The sequence below is a fragment of the Thermobia domestica genome, chromosome 11 (genome assembly GCF_964235325.1).
Source record: "Thermobia domestica chromosome 11, izTheDome1.hap1.1, whole genome shotgun sequence".
In the NCBI taxonomy this organism is placed as follows: domain Eukaryota; kingdom Metazoa; phylum Arthropoda; class Insecta; order Zygentoma; family Lepismatidae; genus Thermobia; species Thermobia domestica.
In genome coordinates, this window is record NC_137464.1 from 148,702,138 (window position 1) to 148,727,282 (window position 25,145).

A 25,145-nucleotide genomic window follows, 5' to 3' on the forward strand; every position below is an offset into this window, starting at 1 on the left:
AATCGAAGCAAAGATACTAGCTACTCGACCAGCGGAGAGGACTCATTGGATTGGAGTTCAACATCCTTTTGCAGCGATGTTATACGAGATTTTGAGCATACAGCTTAACGTTAGCTCAGAACCCCATGAGCTCCCTTCGGGAATCGAACCTGCGTCTTCCGCGTCAAAAGTGCATATGTTAACATCACAGTCAAGATGAAGCTGTGTGTTCATTCTTTTCCTGAGCATTGTGGTAGATATACTTTATAATATTGTATTTATGTCAAGAAAATAACAATAACTTTTAGTGAATCAAATTAAACTAAATTTTTATTTACTTATCTAAAAGATTATGCAAATCAAATGATATTTCAAATTTCAACCATCTTAAATAAGCAGTAAGCACAAATTACTAGTAGGATATTTTTCTTAACATATATTTGGAAATGGAATGCAGGGGAAACCTATGAGGAAAGTGGATGATTGCAAATTTTTGGGTGCCTAAAGGGGACAGGAAAGCAATCAGCAATTGGTGGTGAGAAACGCATCCAAGTGGAGAATGCAACGATGTTTCTGATTGGTTTGTCTTCTCTGTCCGTCACCTTATGCTTATAAATAGAGAAGAGCAACCTATTGTCATTCGCATGTCAACTTAAGACCTCCACCAGCTAAGATCGGAGAAGCAGCTTATAAGGATGGTAAGTACCTATTTATTTACTAAAACTTATTCCGCTTTTAATAGAAACTCTACAAAGAAGCATTAACCAATTGATCCCGGATTCTTATTACTAGCATGTCTATAGTTACGCGTTAGCTACGTTAATATAGATATTTACGTGTGTGCTTATCTAGGATGATATGATAAATAATTATCTTTTTAGTTTAAATTAATGAAATGAAATCTGTACATTTAACAACCACGGGGATTTCAAACCAAGTTTAAACTTAGTAATTTTAAGGAAGTATTTCCTTAAGTATTTAAGGAAGTATATTTATTAGTTTTACTATAATTTCGTAAATAAAATATTTATTTAACCGAAATAGCTGTAATAAGGGTTTCTTTCAATCTATAAATTTATTGAAGACTTCCATGTTTAACATATCGGTAATCGATTCTTAAAAGAGGAGAGGATGTTGATTTTAATGCTGGATCTGAACCATATATTCTTGAACCGAGTATCGTATTCGGGACTAAAAAACATTGAAAGCTTGTTGGTGACTAGTTCTAGAGATTAACAAAGCACATTTGAATATAGTTTACAAGAAGATTTTTAGTTTAGTTAAAGACGAACTTGATGTAGTTTCAAGTAGTTAATAAGTGACCTCCATAATTTTGGTTCCTGGATCGAAATAGACTACTTGTTACGATTATACATACGTACTGCAATATTGCCTCTTATAGAATTAAACAATTATAGATCGTTCATCTCAGGTGCAAAGGGTCGTAAGTTTGATCCCGGAAAAGAAACGTTTTTCTTGTTTTGAACTTTTAAGTTCCTTCTCAGCACTGAGGCTATACGGGACATAATTTTTACATGAGAATTAAACTACATGTAGTTCCACCTGGGATTGAAATTTGAATCACACCTTTTGACCTTGCGGTAGACAATATCCATTCTATTGAGTTTCTCAAGTTTATTTTTCTTAGTTTATCTTTTTAATTAATTAACTAATTTATTTCCGTATTTTGTTTATCACAGTATTATTCATGTGAATTTACAACCCAATAATTTGGTGCTTAACTTGCGCTGAAATGTTAAACTAAAGATTTCATTTAATGTGATTTTTTAAGATTTTCCCTATCTATCCGGGATGAATATTTATTTTAATAGGCTATAATATTCCTTTTATAGTAATATTTACCTTAATGGTAACTGCCTCCATGGCATTAAGCCAATGTCCGTAAAACTATTTCTGATATTTATGACTTTAAATGAAAATCATGGCCTTGTATTTACGCTACTGGTCATTTTTTCCAACACTCAAATTTTGAATAAGCTTCTACTGTGGACCTATTATTTTCGCAGAACTTTGCCCCCGGGGGGATGAGGGGACGCGTCCCCCAAAAATATTTTGTAGTACAAATTATTCAATATTTTATTTTAATTTAATTTACTTACTAACGATAGAATAACATATAAATAATAATTATATTTATTTGGAATATAATATTCAGGCTGTGAAACGATTATAACAGTTCTTGATATACCTTAGGGGGTCCGTGAAGGTAAGCAGAAAGGTGACAAATGAAATCGAAGATAATAAGTAGATTGGGCTAGGTACTACCATTTAAATCACTTTCTTTCATGTCCCCCCCCCCAATTTTACATGCCAGAGACGCCAGTGTCCCCGCGTGTCAGAAACATTTCTGTCCGAAACAAAATTTGGTGACAGTTTGATCGGGATCTGAGAGATACTACAAACTGCACATAATGTATCTAATTATAATGTTTCAAATAGACACAAAAGGACAATTTGTAATAAATATTACATAGTATAAACCGTATGAAAAATTGCACAACGTATTAGTTTTGTTTGAAATAAAAATAGGCATGGGAAGTCAATGCAATGGCAAATTTGAAAATATAAAATTTTTTACGTGTACTGTAAGATCTTTATACCTTGTCGAGACATATTTAGTGCTCGTAGATCTAGTGTTCGACATTGTTAGTCCAACGAGCAGCAATTGGGCCTACGAAACCATCGAAATCTTATCATCTGCAGTATCTCTTATTCTGATCCAATTGTCACCAAATATATGCTTTATACAGAAGTAGCTTTGAATACTTCTGCGGTGAATGAGGGAAAGCTCCAGTGCCAAAACAATAGGTCCACATCAGATGCTCACTCAAATCAGAAATGTCGAAAAGGTTGAAAAAGTGTTGAGTAATAGTGTATGTCGTCTTTCAACATTCTTGACCTTAAATCTCAAGATTTACTTTTTTTTTTTTTTTTTTGGCTTAATAATATTGGACACTTAACGAACAGACACTTACACGAAGAGGGAGAGAGAGAGAGAGATCTAGTGTTTCAAAGCTCCCTATCTTAATTCTTTAAATTGAAACGTGATATTAATTAAAATGATGTGTAGATTGCAATTCAAAAGATCCATTTGTTGGTAACTAGAAGACGGACATCAATAGTAAGTTATGTTGAAAGGATTATCTACATAATAATAATATTAATTTACTTTTAAAACATGTAATCAACAATAATATAAGGGTAAAGATTGACGCGCTTCGGATAGTAAGAGCGAAATCGCCGCTGGGTCATTTCTTTTACTTTCGACCAACGATAAGAAACAATATTTTAAACTTTCGATTTCTAATTGATTCACCATGGACAGGTTTCCAATTTTCTCCGCATCGCTAAAAGGAAAAAAAAAGTAAAGATACTTTACTAAAGAGTGAAAAAAATGAAAAATTAAGATTGCTCGAAAACGACTGAAATTATTTTATTTATATTTCATACATCAGTGTTCCATTACCAACCCTATATTAAAGTATAAGACATTTCTTCTGAAAAAATACAAAAGGGACAGTTTAATCTTTTGTCTGGGTGAATTTTCTCCGACGATCTTCTCAAAAACGTCTCAGGAATTCTCTTCATATTTTAGAAATTAATGTTTCATTAATAAAACTACAATATGAGATACGTTATTTTTCATGAACACATCCACAATATGTAGTTTACTCTCGTGAATCAGTTTCTTTTTTAGTCGATTTTCAGAAAAACTACTCAGGTGATTGTGTTCGTATTTCATAAGGAAATATTCAATTGATAATATTGTAATACTATGATCTACATACATAAAATTTAAAGTAACGATGTTTATCCCCTCATCACAACCAATTGATAAACTTTAGGTTTTTTTTTTTTTTTTTTTTGTACGCAGTAAAACCCAAATCCCTTCTAGGAAGTTATTATATTATTTTGATTATAATTCTTATTCTAAAATGAAAGTAGAGTGGTTCGAATTTTGGCGAGGAATGGAGTTTTTCGAAGTCGTTAAACTTAGGAAGCTGAAATTCGGTGTATTAATTCGTTATTAAAAATAAGCGTACACATGTCCTTCCATTTTTTGTTATTTACGAGGAAGGGAGCATTTTCTATATGTGTCGAATTAGTAGTGGGTTATATGTAAACTTTTATGGAAAAACGATCGATATTAGTATCAGGTCGCTGAGATGAATACATACAATCCCGAAGTCATTCAAGTCCAAGTTTAGCCGCCATCGGCATTGGGATGCGAATAATAAAAAATAATTCCTAAAACATGACCGGGATTTGTGTCGAATCCATAGTTGTTGTAATTGCTGAGATGATTAGTAATAATTCCGAAACAATTCAAGGCCAAGTTTTGTTATTAATTGTGATATGTCACAGCGAAGCTTGTACGTTGTCATAAAGAGATCCACAATGAGTGAAAGCATTTTTTTTTTTTTTTTTTTTTTTTGGTCCGAAGAAGTGCTCTCCGAAAAATTAAAAAGTGCTTTGGGAAAACTTCGACCGAAGAAAATTCACCTTTTAAAGTAAACTTCCTCTTGCGAACTCTGAGAAACAACTTATGTCATGTATAACGGCTATTAATGAAAAATTTGTTTATTATTAACATAAACGCGTAAGTCGTATTTGGCAAAATTGTAAACTAATAATAACCACCAAAATATAAACTACAGTTGTGGATGTTTCTTTGATATATTATTTACATAACATTACAGGGTTATAAAAATTAAATGTTTATTTGTGAAATATGTACAAAATTACCTAACAAGCACACTTTTGAATGGTGCAAAAAACAAATTATTCAAACTTATTATTTTCTTCTTCAATTAGTTAGTAATGAAAATGTATTTAAAGCTCTCCCCCCTTTATAAAATTTTCCTGTTTTATACTTTTAGTTTGACGCATATTACTAAAGTCCTCAGAAATACAAATTATACCTCGTTTGAAGCCAATTAAGTATCCTTTCCTTCGATATAAATTTAGTTTGAATATTTCCCAAAACAGAAATATCAGAAGGAAGTTTTGAAAATTTCTTTAAAAAAAAAAAAATCCCGGTAACTTGGAGACAAGAGAAATCGAGGCATATCTCATTATATATCAAAGAAATGTTGTGTTCATTGCTCCAGTAGCACTTAAAAAATACATTAAGTTCACTTGCAATGAGAAAAGTAGAAAATTGAATTTAGTGAAGTGGAAGATAATGTGTAATCATACACGTTCTGATTCCTATAAGAATTGTATGAATAAAATAAGGAAGCGAACACTTCTGTCGGCAATTTTTAAAACTTCCCTCTGTTATTTCCGTATTTTGAGTAAGTTTCAAACTAACTTACATCTAAGTGGGGATAGGTTATTTAATTGCACTCAAATGAAGTATAATTTGTATTTCTAATTTCATTAGGGCTTTAGTTATATGCAGCAAAGTAAAAGTCTAGAAGAGGAAGATCTTATAAAAGGCCGTAGTTTTAAATACACTTTCTTCCTAACCAATGACGGCGGAGATGTAAAATATATATCTCGTTTTAAGAATGAATTTCCGAAAGAACTCTCCCCAAAGAGTAAACTATCCCGTGTAAATCTTTCAAGACAAGGAAGTTAAGCCATATTTTCAGATTAGTATTATAAAGTATGAACAAAATCGACGGATTCGTGTTTGAGACAATTGTTAAAAAGAACTGAAATTATAGATTAGCCTCTGGGTATATTTTTTTATGATATATTATTTGAGTAACACTTAGAATTTCAAGTAATTATTTATTTGTGAAATATGAACGGAATCATCTGAGAATTTTGGAGAAAACTGTCCCAAAGACGTCGTACCAAAGAGTAAGCTTACCCTTGTGGATTTCTTAGGACAAGTAAATTATGCCGTATTGTCAGATCATTATTAAATCATTTAATTATGAAGTATGAAGTATATTTATGATTGATTCGTGTCTGAGTAAATAGTCCGTAACACTCTCACTACCAAGAGTAAACTACCGCTTCTGATTCCCCCCAGAGAAGTGTCTTGCATCTCTGTAGACCGTTGGTAATGAAACAATAATATATGAAACATAAAATAGTTTCTACCAATTCGAGATACTTGCAGTTTATGAGGATCACACAGTATACTTATAATATTGTGCTCTTAGTCCGTCCGTCCGTTACTCCGCATGATAACTCTTGAGTGAATGCGAATTTTGTTTAGTGCAATTTACAGATGGAACCATTATCTTGGGCGAATTCGTAAATAAAGACAATTCTTCAACCGGAAGTGGTAGAAATTAACCATTTCTAGCTTAACGTTAATCACTATAGAGCAAAAACGGTAATATATATAGCGACAAGCGGTGTTCGACAATCGATAAAATGTCCCAAGAATACCTTTGAGCTCCATTCTTAACACTCTGCTAGAACTAGAAGAGGTAGAAATCTGCAACTTCCGGTTTCAATATTGATTTACATAAAAAAAAAGTGTTAAGAGATAGTGAGAAGTGTTTTTATTAATGGATTTAGAGTTCTAAGAATATGTACCATCTTCTTTCTTAATCTTCTAATTTAACTGGAAGCGGTGGAAATCAGCCACTTCCGGTTTCAATGATATTCGCTATAAATTATAAATGGGTAAAGGTAGTGAAAATCAATTTTCAGCAATCAATTAAGTATCCCGATAATATATTCCATCTCGACTCTAATATATCTAGTAAAACCGGACGTGGCAGAATTCAATCACTTCAGGTTGTAACGTTGATCGCTGTAATTAATTAAGTGTTTCAAGATTGTATTCATCCTCGACTGTAATCTCTATACTACAACCAGAAGTTGTGGAAATTAACTACTACCGCCTTTAACGTTGACCACTATAGAGAAAAACAGTAATAAGCAGCGATATGCGTTTTTTTTTTTTTTTTTTTTGTAATCAATTAAGAGTCCCAATAATATATTCCACCTCGGCTCTAATCTATCTAACATAACCGGAAGTGGTAGTAATATATATACCACTTCCGTTTTCTTTATTGTTTGGGAAAATATTGCGTGATCCTCTTTAATGTCTTTAGCATTTTTATTTTCACCCTGCAGTCAACTACCGTTATTTTTAGAGACAAGAAGAAAATTCAATGCATCTCCACGGGAATTTTATAAAAACAATAAGTTTGTTTCCTATCATTGTTTGGAAGAAAAAAATGGCGAGTTCGCGCTTACTAGCCGGAATTCTTCAAATAACCTTGTAGTAATTGCACATAGAAAAATTGACTACGTTACGATAAGTAACCCGTTTCGAACCAGGGACGTCATTTGTTGCTTCTTGCCCACTGAGCTTAAGATCTGAACACATTTTTATAATTAAAACGAAAATGATATACCAATCAAACACCTGAAACTAGACTTATATAGGTGGTACTTGTCCACAAACAAAATCTGCAATATGATGCTGTTGTCCCGAACCCTGCTACTACTGGGCGCTATTTTCAGGATAGGCTTATTCTTGGAGTATAGCTTATATTACGACCATCTGAAAAGGTATGCTAAAGGAAGTTTTCGGGAAAACGATGCAGAAATGTTATTTCGTGTTTCCTTTTCAACAGAGAGCATATATGAGAGATGATTACTCTATAGTAGGAGCCAAACTCGGGCTATTGTACACGGCAAGTATACCCACCAGGAATCGAACCCAATACCACGCAGAAAGAAACCACATGCCATGAAGGGGCAACTTATTTCACGGTTCACGTATAGTTTGTTTCTTAACCGCATGTTGCACTACGTAACTAACTCTTTATTTTTTATTTTTCAGGAGGAACAAGAATTTGCAGGTTCCAGTAAATTGGTGAGGGAATCAACTATGTCTGAGGTAAATAATCTGGGAAAATCTATGTGGTCTTACATTTATTAACTAAAGTAAAACATAAAAATTGAATAGATATTTTTTTTTCAATTGAAAAGAAGCTTATTATTTTTTCTAACTAATTTTATAAAAAACATATTTTGCTTTTCGTTAAATTTTAATTAATAAAATATTTCTACATTAGTGATTTATAAATGAAGCATAATACATTTTATTATTTCAAGGCCGTAATACTGTTTTTATAGCGTTATTAGTGCAATAAATAAAATTTTAAAAATAAATTATTTTCTTTCAGAGCTCATCAGAAGGATTAAATATCGATTCAAGTGACGAGTACATACCACCATCTGCGAGCGATAGCTCCACTGAGGATTTCATCATAGAGAGGTGAGTGTAAATACTTGTTGATGCTTTCGATTATACATGGAGTGCCTTTTGTTTATCAAGTATAAAGGTATGATAGGAAAGTCAGGGTTTTAACTAACGAAGATTTAAATATGTTCAATCGTTTCAAAAGGCGCAATCCACTTACATAAATCCATATGTTTTTTTTTCCTTTTAAATGAAGAAAAAAGGTGGAAAGAATTTTCTGAATCTACACTGTTGCAATTTAAAAAAAAATGTACATTGCTTCAAGTTACAAGGCAACTGAGAAGGCTATTTCCAAATCTCCTAAACGCATTGTGAATGAATCAGTTCCTCCAAGTTCTTCGCTATTTCCCGCTATTTGAGACAAGATCAAATGTGTAGAAAAATCCATATATTTTTTCCATGACATTTCTCTACACTTTATTTCGTTTCAGAAATCAGGAAATTCATGAAAACTGGAAACAAGAGGTTTGTTCAAAATGCATTTAGCAGGTTTTGCAAATAGCAGTTTAATTTGAGCTCATCAACTCCGAAGTTTTTTACGAAAATAATTTATACTTTCGTAGGTATTGAAGCTTTTTATTAAACACCAAATAGCCCCCCCCCCAAAAAAAAAGCCGTATTCGTTTAGTATTGCAAGAAGGAAGCGTTGTTTTATTTGAAATATAATACACTTAAGCATATTTAAATTTTATGTAGCTCGGTTTGTTTACATTATATCCCCATATTCCAAGGTAGCTATCCCCATCTTCTCCTTGATGCTGATCGTGATTTGTATGTGCCTCAATATAAGTTCAGAAATTACACTAGAAACGAATTAGAGAGACGATTTTTGTATTTACTTTTATAGTTAGTACACATATCTATGGTTCATCTGGTTACGGGTTATATTCCCAATTTATGCAGAGAATGTGAGTGTAGAGCGTCATGAGTAGAAATGAAGAAAAGTCCTATGTTTGGGTTGATCATTTGTCATAAAGACCGAGCATTTTTAAATCTATTTTTAGTTTAATGTCACACGTTATACTTTGAGGCTGAGAGAGATAACGATGACGGTATTAAACGAAATAGTAGCATGAAGAAAGTGGGGGGGGGAAACGCCGAGAAAACTCACGCCAACGGTGTTTGCTCACTATAAATCCAACTTAGCGCGAAGTGAGATCGAACTAGGGACTAGTAATGTAGCCATAGGAGTAGTTTCTGGACCACCCCGATATTAAGTTTTTTTTTTTTTAAATTTTAATCCCTGCATTATTGACTATTTTGTGAAAGCCACTTCGAATTCGAGACGAGACGAGACGAGATTTGAGACTTGTCTCGACTCGTGCGCATTACTATTGTTTTCTATGAATTTCTTTAACTACCATCTTTTGTTTCCTTTTCGCAATGAGAAGCTATGGTGGCTCGGTAGTGGAGCGATCACCTCTGCCGCGTGGGATCCCTGACTCGATCCCAACTTCTGCCAAGTGAGGTTTTTGGTGGACAAACACTGTGTGCATGAGTTTTCTCGGGGTTTCCCGTTTCCTCGCATTCTTCATTCTACCATTATCATCTATCCCATCATCACCGTTTGGCCCCGGTGCAGAATCATGGGACGTCAAACAGAAAGAAAAAAATAAGATGGATTCTATAATCAGCAAATTACATTTACACATAGATGATTTCAAAGTTCTATTATCAATCTAGAATTTGCTCTTTAAATTGATTTCTCAACTGGCATTGAATCAGTGACAACGCCAACTTTATTTTTTGGAGGTAGGGGGCAGTTTTATTTTCGTTATAAACCGAAAATTATAGTTTTTATATTACTTGACCTCCATGCCAATATAACATGTCTAGGAGGCAGTCAGGAGGCGCCCGCCTCCTTGTCCACTCTAGCGTCGTCACTCCATTGGCTGTAGGGGAAAATTATGCAACAGAGGGACCACAGGTGTTTTCATTACCTACCAATCCTATCTCGTTATGTGTTTCTTATATTGTCTAAATTCAGCCTCTCAGGCAAGAAAATATTACAACTAAGAGTAGAGTAGAGGTGACTCATTCATCACCTCCCAGGCCTTCATCTACATGTGAAATTTGGACAGAGACACAAGAGACAAAGGGTTTTTTTGAAATACTTTTCTTTCTTTCTTTTTTTTTCAATGGTAGTGTATCTCACGAATCCCTGAAGTTAGAAAAATGAAACTTGTCATGTAAACTTTTCATTTCAAACAAAAACGTACGTGTTCAATAAATTTCCAAAATTCTGCTCTTATGAAAAAAAAAAAAGGAGGCATTTCTAAAATACTCAAATTTCCCTTGTGTTCAAATAGGCAATACCGGACATCAGGATTCCTTAAAGTTGGACTTCTGGAATTCGGAATATAAACACCAAAATTAAAATAATTGAGTACGCGTTTGAACGTTTTTGGAAATTCTTCTCTTAAGGAGGCAAAAGGAGACATTTCTATAGTAGTGGCGTTTTCCCTTTATTTGCAAGTATGGAATATGGAAATTCGCGTAATTTGGAGGTCTGAAATTTGGAATATGAACTTAACAAAATTAATGGCACTTTTTTTTTATGTTACTCGAAGAAAAGAGAGAGAATTTCTTGTTAGACATTGTCCAATGTAAAAAAATTCCAACACAGTGTAGCTATCTCCGAATGTGCTCAACGTTAGTTACAAATATTTTCGAAGAACTATTTGGGGGAAATGTTCTGAAACAATCAATGGGTGAAACAGAATCGAAAGCATTAAGATGGTTTGAATTTTAACTTTAACTGTACAACTGTAAACTGTAGAGCTGAAAAGGGACGCTAAACTTCAAACACTTTCTTACTTTTATTCTATTATTTTAACGATAATATAGAGGACAGTGCATGACAGTAGAGTATTTTTTACTTTTACTTTTATTTATTTTTAAGATATAGAACAACAGTTCAATCAGGACCAGAAATAAAGTAATTTTATAGTGTATAAATTTAGTATAATGCTTGGGTTTGACATGTCCAGCGGAAACAAATTTTAGAGTAAAATACCATTTTTTAAAATTAGGATAGTAACACAGTTAACTTTAGAAAAGCATTATTATTGCTTTTTGTGCAAAATCGTGGGCTAAGTTAGTTTATATTATTATCTACTGCATTAAATGCATTAGTGATTTCTCATATTACTATGTATTGATACAAATATGAAACGTGAAATAGTCGAATATATTTTCCACTTTCGACCCCATCTTCAAAATTTTTTCCTTCTTTAGTGTAACGATAGGATTATGCACCAAGAACCTTCTATATATATATATATATAAAGAGAAGAATATATAAAGAGACGGACATAAACTTCTGGCGCGTGGTAACTGATACACATTTCTTCTGCGTTCTATCAAAGTGATACATTAGATTCTGAGAACAACCAAATACAGTGCATATGCTGTACGTAATTATATATTTCTGGAAAAGTTTATGAACAAGTTTCTGAGTAGTTCATGAAATAGTCAAATTTATAAACTTTATAAGGTCAGTGTGTAAGAAACATCGAAAAAACGAAGTTGAGTTTGGCAATCTACAGATTGTATTCAAAATTGAATAAAATACGCACATTAATATCATATAGAATGACATTTTGAGCTTTGTAATATGATCAGGCTGTGAAGGCTCTGTTCAGAAACCCGAAAACTATATTACATATCAATATTACCAAATCATCTGAAGGAGTACTAAATTAAATCTTGTACTGTAATAGCCGTAGTTAAAATGATTAGTCGGAGGTTTGTATCTATTGGTACTTTCTATCAAGACTACATTCACAGAATTTCAGCTAAACACGTTTCCCATTAGAAATAAAAATAAAAAGCTCATAAATCATACAGTTTGGTAGCCTACAGATAAGTAACTGTCAGTTTTTGAGTCTTATATTGATACTTTTCGTTGGTTTCAAGGCACATTTACTTGAGCGAATTTGACCTTAAACCATGTCCTATAAGCAAATTGCGTATTCTTTTGAAAATAAACAACCAATACCTGATAATTATTGGGGAGTCTAGATTTTGGGGGGGTATTAGTCGAGTATTGGGGACTATCTTCCGAAATTTAACACACAGAGAAAAATCCGTTCTCCGGACAGCGGTATATTGTACAAATATACGGTATCCTCTTGCTTACTATAGAAGTCAGTACGGAGCATACGTTATCCATATGCTACATACGCACTGCCCTTAGATGTTAAATCATGCCGTTGCAGGATGTCTGACATCTAACAGTTTTCCGTATATCACATGCATATACTTATGTTACCTTCGTCAGCTATATGTTATATACGTCCATTTGTATGTGAAATCCTAACCACCTACATTGTTTCATACGGAAAGTACGTATAGATGGAACACTTATAGAAGAAAGTATTATAAAACATGTTTTTTCAGTTATACGTCTGCTGTACTTAGTCCAAAAACTACAGGAATTACGCATGTAACCTATCTTTTTAAGTACGCCACCTGCAATTTTTTTCTCAGTGCAGATTGTTAGAACATTTCAGAAAGAACTTCGCCTATTTCAACATTTCACTTTTTTTAATTATCACTATTTTGTTCTTGTTTTATAATTTCATATCCTTCAAAGTTAAACAGGCGACTAAATTTCGATAGCTAGGAAGCGTTATTAGCAAAGAGGTGCTTCAAGTTTCCCCTATCCAATATTTCCCTATTACCTCCTAGCTATGAAAATGTCAATTAAAATGATGACAGAGAGTTACTGTTATTAGTATGCAAAAATTGAATTTTGTTAAAAACTTAGTTTAGCTCGCATATGTTAGTAGTCCTGCGTCACTATTTTCTGCTTTATTTGGTCGTTATAAGTTAAAATATTTTCTTGAAACTATTCTCCACCCAATAGTTTGTCGGCAGGCAACTAATTATTTTATTGGTATCACAAAATGACCGAATTTAATCGTCACGACGCTACTGGCGCTAGAAGAATTTGAGACTATTGCTTATTTGCTGCCAACGTAATCCATGCACTTTGTATCCTAGGGTTGCACTATCACATTTTCTGTTCTTGTCAATATTAGTTGCTGCTTACGAATAACTAAACACAAACAAATTAGGAGTGGGTGGGGGAAGATTTATGTCAGGGGCGTAGGGCGCTGCAAATATGTTAAAAACAGCCCGAGTGACAGTAGTATTCTGAAAATTCAGATAACTTACGTTGAGCACTATCGGAGATAAGCATTGGAAAATAATTTCGTAGCTGTATAGGGAATCGACCCACTGAACTCATATAACTGACCCGACCCACTTAAGTCATCACTGTACGGCTGGGCAGTGGTGGGTTTGGTGGTAAAGCACTCACCTCTGTAAGCGTAGCACTGGTTCAATAACCAGCACGAGTCAAATGGGCTTTCTGGTAACAAACACTATATGCATCGTTTTTTTTCTCGGGCTCCTCCCGTTTCCATTTACCTTTTTCATTCCATCTTTATCATCTGTCTTATCATCGCCGTATGTATTAGTCTCGGAACTTAAACGTGGGACGCTAAACTAAAAAATCACTGCATGTCAATCCATGGAAATAGTCTTAAGGTTTCGAAGTGTGTAGGAAGACGGTGATTGGTGCTTTTTCTCAGTGCATAATTCTCTGTAATGAGAGATTTTCCTTTTACTTACATTTTACTATACACATTTCCGTATGTAATCTGCTCCTCTGGTATTCACATTTCCGTAGGTAAATTGTAGATTGTGAACGTGTAACTGGGATCAAACCAAAAATATTCTTTTAATTGCTGGATACATCAGTGCATCAAATTTTGGATTGATCACTTTTGTGTTCTATGAACAGATAGAAAAAACATAATTGAAAAGCTAAATCCATATTTCAGTGTTTAAAGTTTTAAATTTCTTTAGAATGTTATTTAAAGAACTAAATGGGTATATATGTATATAATTCTGTCACGAATTTTTATTACAGGGTGGCCACTCACCTGGAAAACCTGGAAAACCGGGAAAAGTCAGGGAAATTTTTAATTCTGGAAAAGTCAGGGAAAAGTCAGGGAATTTTGATGAAAAACCGGGAATTTTTTCTCGGGGGAAAATTTACGTTCTGCTGTATTCCTAGCCATTTAGGCGGTTTATTCAAATACAAAATAACTTTGGTCACTGGGGGCTTCGTCCCCAGATCTCTCCTTCATTCCAGGTTTCGTTTATCTAGCTCTGCTGGTTTGGGCTGTGCATACTTTCTTCATGTTCTTTTGTCATTTAGTGCTGCCCATGAATTGGCTGGAGCGAAATCGGGACCATTTTGTAATTAACACACTTGTTTTGTTCGATGGCTGCTCGATTTTCAGAATTCGCTCGGGCCTGCGCCCCTGCATCCCGTTTTGGTAGTCACGTGATTAATATAAAGGCTGAACGGTAGTTGAGTTCTGCCGGAAGAGTTCCGAATTTGTTTCAAATTCCACAAAATGTGTGGAATTTTGGTTAATGCGTGTATTTCTATGTGGAATCAAAAACTGTGGATTCCACATGCATTTGTACTCAGTGGCGGCAGTACTTTCTGCGACACACGATTAATTGGCTATGCTTTTTACAGATATTTGACTTTTTGACCACCAATTTGAGGTAATGGCATTCCCCTCCCCCTAGTTTTTACACCCAATTCCGCTACTGCATGTACTACTGTTCTAAAAAAAAAAAAAAAAAAAAATCAGCTACAAACAAAATTTTCTGATTTCTTAAAAGCACATTTTATTAGAGCCTATTTACTTCAGTTCCGTTGTTTTGTTACACAATATTTCCTATCTATGTCGACCTGTTCCTCGGTTGCATAACCACCGCACGCCATTGCTGGCACGACAAAACCTTTGGGACCCGGGCCTACCTCAAGTTGGTAATGCTAGCTTTCTAGACCGAAGTCCGCTACTTCTTAATACAGGTAGCTCCATAATTGTCCTCTGCATACTCTCTGGGGAAACGGGCTATTATTAGCCACATGGAAGGCAAACAACACACTGCAGCTGTGAAGAACTCTCTAGTAACTCGGCCGATAATAACTTTTTGTCAGCAAAAGAATGCAGTGGAATGTAGTGGTCAGAGTCCAGGTCCTTCTTGTCCCGCTGAAGAACTGGTTGTAAGTAATGAGATGCTGGTGGCTTCCGAAGAATCTATTAAAAATAAACATGCTAATGTTATGGAGTCGTTTCTAGTGTCTGAGTCGGTAACTAAAGCTGAAGTTCTGTGGTGTTTGCAGGCAGTAATGGAACACTTGTCATTCCGATCTGCTTCCCGACTGGCAACAAATTTCAAGCTCATGTTCCCTGATAGCGAAATTTGTAGTAAGATGCAATTACAACGTACCAAGTTAGCTTATACTATCGTTCATGGTCTTGGACGACTTTTTAAAGGTGATCTTCACAAAGAAATAGAAGCTTGCAAGCATTATGTTATTGGGTTTGATGAAAGCCTTAACAAAGTCTCGCAAAAGCAGCAAATAGACCTTACGATTCGGTTTTGGGACAATGAAAGAAACCAAGTGTCAGCAAGATATTTAAATTCAGTGTTCCTCGGACATTCAACGTCAGCAGACATTCAAGTTAGTTTCAAGAATGGTATCTTAGGTTTGGACCTCAAGAAAATTGTTCAAGTTTCGATGGATGGCCCACATGTTAACTTCAAATTTTTAAGTGACCTGCAGAAAGATCTTGCAAGTTCACCTTCAGATCCAATTCTTCTTGATATTGGAAGTTGTTGGCTGCATACTATGAATTGTGCTTTTAAAGCTGCAATGCAAGCAGCAGGTTGGAAATTAGAAGAATTCCTAAGGGCGTCTTATAATTTATTCAAAGACGTTCCAGCTCGTCGTGCATATTACATAAGATGCACAGGGTCGTCTGTGTTTCCGAAAAAAAATTGCAGCATTAGATGGACAGAAAATTCAGACGTTGCTTCCCGGGCGATGGAAATATTACCGAACGTAAAGAAATACGTACAGTGGGCTGTTGATGAGAAGAAAGTACCACAGTGCTAAAGCTTTGATACTGTAAGACATTTCACAAATGATAACCTGCTTGGTGCAAAACTTGGCTTTTTCACAACATTAGCAAAAACTGTTGAACCTTTCCTGCGTGAATTTCAGGGAGAAGCTCCATTAGCTCCCTTCCTTTAAAACTCGCTCCAGGCCAAAGTATTGTCTGTTGCAGGTCGTTTTGTGAAAGATAGTGTTTTGGAAGGCAGGCCATTGGTTAAGATTGATTTCAATAATAGGGAAAACTTAAAGCCAGCCAAGTTTGTAAACATTGGGTACACATTAAAGGATGCTATACGAAAAGCCAATACCGTATCGGATAGACAGACTCTTGAATTTCGACAAAACTATCGCGCAGGATGTCAGAAATTTATACTGAAAATAATGGACAGGTCATCTCTAAAATTCAACCTGACAAGAGCAATTTCTTTCCTGGATCCAAGTGTGTTTGTTATGGATGACACTGTAGCTGCAAAGGGATTGTCCAATTGCCTAGAAATTGCAGTATCCAAGAATTGGATTTCAGGAACATTAGCTGATGAAATCCAAGGTGAATTCAAAGTTTTTGCTAAAAATCCTCTTGTATTGGAAGCAATGAGGACTTATGACAGGAAAAGTAAGAGATTAGATGACCATTGGATGGAGATGCTGCATTTAGGTGCATGCTCAGTACATATGACTGATTTTGTGAAATTTCTCCTCATTTTATCTCATGGAAATGCTAGTGTGGAGAGGGGATTTTCAATCAACAAAGAATGTTTAATTGAAAATCAAAGCGAGTTGAGTCTAATTGCACTCAGGCAGGTACATGATAAAATTTCAGCTGTGGGTGGTATTGATAAGTTTCCAATTACAAAGAGGGTTGTCCATGCTGCCCGCAATGCTCATGGAGTATATGTTGAGTCTCTGAGGAATCAAGAAGAGGAAGAGAAGAAACAGAAGTGAAATGCCATTAAGGATAAAGTTATTGAACTCGAGGCGAAGAAAATGAAGTTGTTGAATGATGTCAAGGAGAAACTGTCTGCAATTGATGATGAGATTATTGGTTTGAGGTGTTAAAACATTTAAGTGGATGTGGTCTTTACTTCAGTTTGATTTTAGTGAACTGCAAGTTTGTGATTTGAGGTTTTAAAACATTTCAGTAAAGTAGTGTTCGTTCCAGTAATTTGTAGGTGTGTGTACTTTTGTGACTAGTATTAAGCTTAAGGTTGGAAAGCGATAGGGATAAACATTCCTCTTCTCGTTTTGTGCAGCAGTTGGTTACAGTGGAGTGGAAACACACAGGAGAATTGAAAATTATGCAAGTAAGTGATTAAAATTAGACTATTTATCTTCGCTAGCGGTTTTTGTGATTCTTTTTTAAATAATGATCCTCTAGTCCACATTGCATTTCACTTGTAGCTCCCGTTTAAGCTTTGAAAAACAATGATATACCAATTTTAGATCTCTCTAGAAATTTTCTGGAAAACCGGGAAAATTTCTGGAAAAGTCAGGGAAAAGTCAGGGAATTTTGAAGTTCCAAATGAGTGGCCACCCTGTATTATCATTGCAGCCTAAGAAAGGAAAAGCTCCTGAAAGAAAGGAATATTTCGAGAAGATTATCAAAACAACATTATATTGACACGATTGAAAGCGTGGACTGTACTAGAGACGAGCCAATATCTAGGAAAGAAAGAAAGGTAGGTTTAATGAATATTATATAAGAGGCAAATGCCTGAGTGAGTGATGAACTCAACGCATAGACCCAACCGCTTAAGCTAGACTTGAAATTTGGGCAGTAGGATATGTAATGTTGAGAACCACTATGGAAGGATTTTTGGAGATTCGACGGGAAAAGAGGGGAATCTGGCCGGGAAGTATTTTAATAAAGTGGTACATCAAATTTGGTATTTGGGTTTATCATTTAAAATAATTTGACTCGTATTTAAGCGCTTTTTGATATTTTAATTAGAAGGGACAGGAATGAGGTGGAAAACGAAAAGGGGTGAGAATTGTAGTTAATATAATATGGACATGTCTTGGAGAGTATAAGGGTTAGAAACGTGAAATTTGTTATTTGGACTTCTCATTTCAAATAATTGGAAAGATATTTCAGCGTTTCTTTTCCTTTTTTGTTTTAGTAAAAGGTTAGCAAAAAGTGGAAATAAAAAGAGCGGGGATTGTAATTTTTATAATAACATACCGCTGGAGGTCAGGAAAACGGAATTTGGTATTTGAACTACTAATTAAAATAAGTACAATTAGTATTTCAGCGTTTTACATATAAATATATATATCCTAGAAGGGAAGAAAAGTAGCTGGAAGAAAAAGGGGATGATAAGATGTTGATATTTCGGAATTCCAGAATATTGAGGCATGAAACTTTGTATTTAAACAAAATTCGGTATGCTGGGTAGTTTGTGATGTGAGAGGCCATGGACCGAGCAAGCAAGGTGTACGTACTTGAACTGAAATTCGATATATATATCTCCAGATATCGGAAAGTTACATACGTGAAACTGCGCTTTCGGACTGAAATCCGGTACGTTTGCAGATTGACAAGATGCCAGGCCGTATGCCGAGAAAATAGGGGGGGTGGCCTGGGAGCGAAGTTTCCGGATATTTCAATTGAAATTAACGGTGCAACGACATTGCGCAAATTTTTCTAAAGATTAGATCGTTGATAATCTAAGTAATTTATGTCTTATTAACGAGGAGCAGAAAGTGCTGAAATTGCGCAAATTTCCGCCGCGACGTTGCCAACAACAGGATTTAAGGAATTGTGTGAAATTTTGCATCGAAATGAAATGTATAAAGCTATTCCTTTATGAGATATATTTTATTGCATTCTAATATTTACAAAGCAACATACTTATTTACAGAAAATTTCATTTTACAGTTTGAATGCTTGAAATTTAAATCCTACAGCTTTTAAAAATGTCATACGTGCCTTCTCATAGTTTCTCTGCGAATTCCTGAACTCAGCATACTTCCTCATGACAAACTCGCTCCTTTTGACTTCTGCTGGTCTTTGGGCCTTTGAAATTCCTTTTAATATGGACGTTATTTTCATGGCAGTTTCCGTTTGGATCTCTAACAAAGCAGAAATCACCGTATGAATATCAGGAGCAGGGAAGTAAAATTGACTATTATAATGTCTGTGAAAAGCTTCTGGTCCATTTGTCGTCCGACGCATCGTGGATGGTATAGACGCCCACATGACAGGTGGATACCTAAAATTAATAAAATAAAAAGATCCTTAGTTCATGCACACAATTATTGACAATTTATATAAAACACTAAAACATTTATAACACTAGATTCAAGAAATATTTATAGTCTTGGTCCGTAATTTGTTTACAACTATCAAAACCTGCATTTTAATCTACGTCTTACATGAAGACAGAAGAAAATTTCACTATAATTAAGTTGCATTGAGAGAAAATACCATATCAGCACAACCATTAATGTTGTGTTCAAACTAGGACAACAGTTTTTGCAGTATTAAGAGTTATTGAAGCATGTGCTACTATAGATGAAATTCAAAAGGAAGCTACTTACTTGCAACCGTCTTCTATGTAGTTTTCTAGGACGTAATCGGAAAATTTATGCCCTGTATCATCCGGCGTCATTGATATTAGTTGAGTAAAGGCATCTGATACTTCTGTTGGATGTAAATATGGCAACCCAAAAAATGCCTTTATCCATGAACCTGTAAGAAAAGCAATAATAATAATAATAATAATAATAATAATAATAATAATAATAATAATAATAATAATAATAATAATAATAATAATAATAATAATTTGTTAGAATAAGCAAGCATTGGGAAAGTAGTGAAATTGATGGATCTTACTGTTGGCTTTATAATTTCTTCATTTCGTACATTATTAGAACAGCAGTTTATTTGCTTTTAAGAATGGTGACTGAATTAAGATTCTTCAGTCAAACAGAATAAGATTCTATTTTCAACTGTATTCTGTATTAATATATAACAAAACAAAGTCCACATGGTATTATTAAATTAATAATAAAGAATAATAGACCATAATAATATCAATAATACCTAGTTCAGATTTTGGATCCATATATGCTTGTCGCAGATCATTGTCGGCTTGAATCCTCCGCCACCATGTTTGTCCCAAATGGAATCTGCAGCCACGAATGTCACAATTTGGAAACACATTCTTGATGGCTTCGTGAGCAGCTGTTTCAAAATCAACGTAAATGATTTTCAAGTCGAATCTACTGTCTAAGTTTCTTATCATCTTCCACATGGCCACATACGTATTCTTGTCTTTCTTCGGCAAAAATGCAAAACATAGAGGTAGATAATATCCATTTTTATATGCATGTATTGTATATAACTGTGTGAAATGCTTAGGAGCATAAGTGAAAGTTCCATCTGCAAATACTTCTAACCCGCTGAACTCACACAGAAAACTGAAAAGAAAATAAGATTAGTGTCAGAAAAGAAAATAGTAAACAAGACTGTAGTGTCATATCGTTAGGTGAAATGCTATGTTACGATATATTTTGTGAGAATCAAAAAAAAAAAAAAAAAAAAACTATTTTACTATAATTTGGAAATAAGACGGAAAAAGGAACTTTTCTGTTCAAGCAACTACTTCCTATTCTACTTCTTGATGCTGTAAATGAAACTCATTTCAAAGTTAATGGTTATAAATGAAATTATACTTACTCGATATTTTTCTTACACGTGAAAAGAATTATATTAGCTTCATCATCAACAAAGATGAATCTTTCTCCGTCAATTGCTATATCATCCTGCTTCTAAAACGACTTGCATTTTGGTGACTGTTTTTATTAGTCGATATACTTATGGTAATGATGGCAACGTTGCACAAGATTTTTTTCGCAATTTCCAATTTTGTTGCCTGCTCATTAAGGCTTTATCTGTGTCAACAGATAAGCGTGGGAAAATTTGCGCAATGTCGGTGCACCCGAAATTAAGTATGCTTGCATGGTTATTAGGTGCGAGGCCGTAAGGCGAACTGGGAAGGGGGGGACGAATTCACCATGTATGTCAACTGATGTTTGCTGTGTTATGAGGTGCGAGGTCGTAGGTCGAGCAAACAGTGATGATTTTATGTACATGGAACTGCGAGGCCGAGGAAATTTCCGCATCTGAAATGAAACTCAGTATGCTTACAGCGTTTGCACACGTCCCCGGCAATGCCGGACCCGGGGCCAACAATGCCGGAACCGGAATTGGGGCTGCTCTGCACATGTGGCCGGCAAAACCGGCACCGGCGCTGCTTTGCACACACATCCCGGTAATGCCGGTGCCGAGAAGTAGTTTGAGTTTGAACGTGAAGGAGAGAACATGAGTCCAGCAATAAACAAACGATATCTCCTTGCCTTGCTGTACTTACAAGACGAAAGAGGAAAAGCAGCACTAGAAAGATTTGGATCCATCCATTGTTGACAGTGCGTCATGTGGAAGGTTCGTTTCATAAATTATATGAAAAGCTGCAGAAATATGATTCAATTTTTTTTAATTACTTACTGCTATACAGGATACTCTTCTTTATGCGTTCCTTTCCCTCTTTCAACAAACACCCCTCCCCTTCCAAATTACGTACTATGATCTTGCAGGAGCCAAGAAAGACAATCCACACAAAAGGAAAATGCTTAGGAGAAACCTGATCGCTATCAATGATTGATAGAAGCAGTCTTGCAAACTATTATTTGTCTATATTTTCCCCTCGGGAGAGGCTAGGCAGAAGAGCGAAAAAACAAGGTTGTTTTATCTTTGTGTGTGGGGGTGTGTGCGCACGAGGTACCGGTATATGGCCTTTTGTTTCTTTTCTTTTTTTTCACTTTTGTTGTCATAATTTAACACCTCTTTAAATTTTTCAAAATTGAAACAGGCTGAGATCACGGTATTTAAAATAATAATAATAATAATAATAATAATAATAATAATAATAATAATAATAATAATAATAATAATAATAATAATAATAATAATAATAATAGGTTCTGAAAAGGCAACATTGCGGTTGCCTATTCACTCAGCCCACAATCGTTCCATGGAACAAATGTCAGACTAGACACAGAGTACATAAATACTTTTATTATGATCTATAGGGTAAAACAGCATGCAACCACAAGACTGGAAATTTTCGTGTTCTGTTTGTGCTTTTTCAGTTCTTTCTGTAGCTGTGTTTTAGTTTTTATTTTCTTTAATTTATTTACAACCTTTGTTATGCTTGAGAATACCTACTTCTTCGATTATGATGGAGATTTAAACCCTTGTTTTCTTATTATGAAGGTTATTCATACCCTACATACTGGGTTGCATAATTAACAGGATAAACATTGGGCAACTATCCTAGATTCATAATTTCTTCATATCTCCATTTTGCTCATTTCCGCCATGTTGATTTTTTAAATTATGACTTCGTATAGTTGCATGAGAACCAGAGAAAGTAACTCCAAAAATGCGGTTTTCGTTTTCTTCATATTTGAACATAATTTTGAAAGTTCCACTTGGTGTAAATGGAACATAACGCCATCTGTTCTCCTTGTCGATAATCTGTTCTAATGTAGCTCAATTACCATCTTATTAAAAACACACCTTTCTAAGCAAATAATATTTTTGTCCTCTCGCCTGTAAGCCTACGAAAATGGAGTTACGTTTTTCTGGTTCTCATGCGACGATATATGCGAAGACATATTCCCTATCAAAACGAATCCAACGACCCCTTTGTTTAAATCGTTTAAGTAAGTTTCGACTGTATTACATAACTTAATATACATACAAACATCTGTGAAACTCACTTTCAGCGCTGCCGTAGTTGGGTAATTCAAACAAGATCAGAATTTCCCTTGTTGGGAATTTATGTAAATAGCAAGCCGCTACATTTGTGGTACCTCGAAATGTGGGATTGATTATTTCATTCTTCATTATATATTGAAGTGATGTGAAAAAAGAAAATAACAGAAAAAATTGAAGTAAACAAAAAATCCAAATACAGGAAAAGAAACAAGAATACACAACGCCTTGCCACTCACTCACTATAGCTAGATTGAAGAAACCTATCAGCAAGCCGGCTCCGGCATTACCGACTGCGTGTGCATCCACACATAAGAACGCATTGCCGCTGACATAACCGGAGCCGGAGCCGACACCGACAATGTAATCAAATGGTCGCTTGCACACGCTTTCTGACCCGGCAAAAAAGCCGGTGAATCTCCCGGGACCGGCAAATGCAGTCGGTCTAGCCGCCGACAACGTAATTACACTTCTATGACCAAACTGAATGATTTTATGTAAATTCTGATTGTATAAGATTTCAATATATCTTTTTTGAGCTCCAAATTTATACGGATATACGGAGCTCCAAATTTCTCACTGGATTGTACTTTACGTGAGAAAAATAATAAATAAACATGCATAGCTTTCCCATTGCGTGAGTTTTGCCAGACGTGGAATTTCTCTGTCGTGGCCGAGATGTTTTTCTACTCCTGGTTTTCTCCGAAAGTCATTAGGCCTAGTCTAAAGTTGAACTCCACTCCAAAAATATGCATAAAGTAATTTTTTTTTTCTATTTTGATAAAATTTTGGACGTCATTCTGAGGGATAAACTTTTGAGACTAGGGGCTTCAAAATATAAAATCCAGCCCTGTATATATCCTAAGAACAGGTAAAGAGTGTTCATTTTGTTGCTTTTCATTATTTATTTATTTATTTATTTGCCAAGGCGTATCTCTCAAATTCGTCTTAATTTGATTGATGATTGTGGGTATAATGGGGACGTCAGCAAATTGGCCATCTGTCGTTCTCATTATACTTCCAATCACAAATTAATCAATCACATACGAAAAATAAAACTCCTTGTATCAGCGTTTTCCAAAATCCCACACATAAAGGAAGATTTGTTTTTATATTAAAATTTTCCACTGTTATTTAGAAAATATGCAAAATAATTATTTGCTTAAGATGTGAAATTTGGCATTTGAATTATAAATTAAAAATATGGAAAATATGTTTCAATGTTTTTTTAAAATTTAACTCCTAAGTGGGAGGGAAGGAATCAATTTCTATAATATTAAAATTTCCCACCATTATTCATAAAATCCCTAATATAAGGATTTGCTTAAGTTTGCGAAGTGAAATTCAGTAATTTAATTAACTAAAAGTAAGGGAATACGTGATTCAGGATTTTCAAAACCTCCACTGTTAAGGGAAGAGAACAATTTGTATAATGAAAAATTTTATAGTATTTAAGTAGAAAATGCCGAATGTAAGAATTGGCTTGTTTGGAAGTTGGGGCCGCGGTGGCTCAGTGGTAGAGCGTTCACCTCTGGTGCTTGGGGTCCCGGGTTCGATCCCAGCCCCCGCCAAGTGAACTTTGTGGTGGACAAACGCCGTGTGCGTGGGTTTTCTCGGGGTTCTCCCGTTTCCTCCCACTTTCTTCATTCCACCATTTCATTCATTACTCATCATCACCGTCTCCTTTAGCCTAACCGGCATAACCGTGGGAAGTTTGCTATTTGGTATTTATTATCTCAATAAAACTAACGGAATAGGTGTTTCAGCGTTTTGAAAATTCCGCTCCGAATGGGGCAACGGGAAGTGAGGGCAATTTCTATAATATTCACACTATTTACTCAAAATGCCGAATTGACGATTCGCGTAAATTGAAAATCTGAAATTTGGTATATAAACTCTTAATTATACTATTATATAAAAGAGTAGAAGTGACTCACTCTCACCCAGGCCATACTACTATAGATAAAAACCAGTGACGACGCTAGAGGGGGAGGCAAGGGAGCGGCTGTCCCCCTGGTGACATCGACTGCCCCCCAGACTTGGTGTATTTTCACATAGGTGAAGTAGTATAAAACTATTATTTTCGCTATTCAAACAAACAACTACCCCCCAAATACCTCTGCCCCTCCACTGCCCCCTCCAAGAAATTATAGCTGGCGTCGTTACTGGTAGGAACTCGAAAT

At 35.0% G+C, this 25,145-nt stretch overlaps 1 protein-coding gene across 2 annotated transcripts in view; it reads left to right on the forward strand.

Annotated features, from left to right (window-relative positions):
• Positions 1 to 612: 612 nt before the first annotated feature.
• Positions 613 to 25,145, forward strand: part of LOC145664487 (uncharacterized) — a 34,679-nt gene continuing 10,146 nt past the window's right edge. For both annotated transcript variants that reach the window (XM_081731207.1, XM_081731208.1), the window contains exons 1-4: positions 613 to 677; positions 7,763 to 7,819; positions 8,109 to 8,200; positions 14,127 to 17,857. Coding sequence is in view for 1 of the 2 variants with exons in the window: in XM_081731208.1 (XP_081587334.1) it covers positions 675 to 677; positions 7,763 to 7,819; positions 8,109 to 8,200; positions 14,127 to 14,466 (492 nt within the window). In the remaining variant the exon portion in view is untranslated. The remainder of the gene's footprint in view (positions 678 to 7,762; positions 7,820 to 8,108; positions 8,201 to 14,126; positions 17,858 to 25,145) is intronic.